This window comes from Echinops telfairi, unplaced genomic scaffold (genome assembly GCF_000313985.2).
Source record: "Echinops telfairi isolate 266 unplaced genomic scaffold, ASM31398v2 ScPeMD7_23;HRSCAF=83, whole genome shotgun sequence".
Classification (NCBI taxonomy): domain Eukaryota; kingdom Metazoa; phylum Chordata; class Mammalia; order Afrosoricida; family Tenrecidae; genus Echinops; species Echinops telfairi.
In genome coordinates this window covers 5,491,745-5,493,567 of record NW_022103920.1, presented here as the reverse complement: position 1 = coordinate 5,493,567, position 1,823 = coordinate 5,491,745, and the positions used below count along the sequence as shown (strand labels likewise).

The 1,823-nt window shown below is 57.4% G+C and overlaps 1 protein-coding gene across 1 annotated transcript in view; it reads right to left on the bottom strand.

The window, feature by feature from the left end:
• Window positions 1–1,823, bottom strand: part of PRSS37 (serine protease 37) — a 4,761-nt gene that overhangs the window by 979 nt on the left and 1,959 nt on the right. Inside the window, exons 3-4 of the mRNA XM_004713959.2 lie at window positions 1,073–1,326; window positions 664–800 (exon numbers count right to left, since the gene is read on the bottom strand). Coding sequence (XP_004714016.2) covers window positions 664–800; window positions 1,073–1,326 — 391 coding nt within the window. The remainder of the gene's footprint in view (window positions 1–663; window positions 801–1,072; window positions 1,327–1,823) is intronic.

The window sequence follows — 1,823 nt, the reverse complement described above, 5'->3', positions numbered from 1 at the left end:
CTGATGCCGGGGGCTTAAGTGGAGAGCAAATGTTTTGAGAATGACGAGGGCAATGAATGTACAAATGTGCTTTACACAATTGATGTATGTATGGTGATAAGAGTCGTATGAGCCCCTGATAAAACGATTTAAAAAATAATTAATTAATTTTTGAGTTACAACCTGGTTATGTTTTAATCCACTGTCATTTTCTTTTCTTTAAAAAAATCATTTTATTGGGGCTCTTATAGTTCTTATACCATTCTGTACATCCATTGAGGCTGTAACTCTTTACAGGACTAGAGAGCTTCATCTTTCTCTTTCTGAGCAGCTGGTGGTTTTGAGCTGCCAACTATGTGTTGAGGCCCAGCAGGTAACCACTAGGATACACGGTCAGAGCTAGAGACCCCAGAAACCACACCCCACTGCTCCCAGCTGGCACGGTCTGCGTCAGGCCCTGCAAAGTGTGACTGACCAATATCGCGGGCCACTGCGAGGAGGCCGAGGGCTCAGGCCCATGGGTCACCCTGCGTGGGAACACACTGGGGAGTGCCTGCCCCACCAGCAGCGAGTGAGCTGTCACCTGGGGACCTCAGGTGGCGGAGGGTCAGGGCTTCCTGTGTGCTCCAGTCTGGTCTCCCCCTGGTCAGTGAGCCCGGGAGCTGAGTACAGAGCAAGGGTTACCCCGAAAACGCGGGCGAAGACTTTCACGAACTTGATGCACAGCGAGTTCCGGTGGCTGCGCCCTTGCTCCGTCTTCTGGCACTCCGTGTCCGTCATCACCGGGGCCTCCAGGTTCTGCCGCAGGTCGGGGTGCCTGCCTGCAGGACCGGGGCCAGGGAGCCAGCTGCTCACGCATTCCTGGAGCCCTCCCCTGCCCTGCTCGGCCACCCCACGCCCGCCACTGCCCGGCCTTGCCACCCGGGTCTTGTGGGTCTTCTCTGTGTGCGAAGACAAGGAAGAGGCCACGGGGAAGTGGCTGTGGTTGGGGGAGGCAGAGGGGTGGGTTCCCGCTCTCAGGAGCTGCATGTGGGGGGCAGCTCCATGCGGGGTGGCTTCTGCTAGTTAGGACCCGTGCGTGGCAGCCCCTCACCATTGTTGTCCTGACTCCAGTCCAGCCCCGAGAGCAGACACATGGTGCCGGGCTTCACGTTACTGGTGGCCAGGGCCAGGGGCTGCACCTTCTGATTGAACACAGCCGGCTTGGCCAGCCGGATCAGCATGATGTCGTCCTGCGGGTTGCTCTGATTGTAATTCCAGTAGCGCACGATCTGCACGGGGTTGACCGACTGCTCCGTCCCGTCCCTGACGCGGATCCTGAAGTTGCCCATGATCACCTTCAGGTTTCTGGAGGGAGAAGAGGCGGTGTGTGTGTGTGTGTGTGTGTGTGTGATCGCTGCCATGATCCGTACTGTAGCTGGGGTGTCCTGCCCCGCCTTTGCTTGACCCTCTCTCTCCAATAGCCACAGTGAGTCTAGGGGTGGACACTCCTTTTGTCCCCATTACTGACGGCATCCGTCCAGCGAGGTGGGACCCTGAGCTGGAGCTCCCGGCAGGTGAGAGGAGGCAGCAAATCTCCCGGTTGTCCCCGGGACAGGACAAGTGCCCAGGGTTGGGACTCCATTCCCTCACAGAGCCACTCACAATTGACTTCACCTGTTAAACACCTCCCCAGGGGTCACAGGGGACCCCTGTCATGGGCTCGCTCATCCTCTGAGGGCCCACTAAAAACCAAACCCCAGGAAGTGGAGTCAATTTCCAATCCATAGCGACCCTGTCCAGACTTTCTGAGACTGCAAATCTTTATAGGGGCAGAGAGCCTCACTTCCCCTCCCCCCCACCCC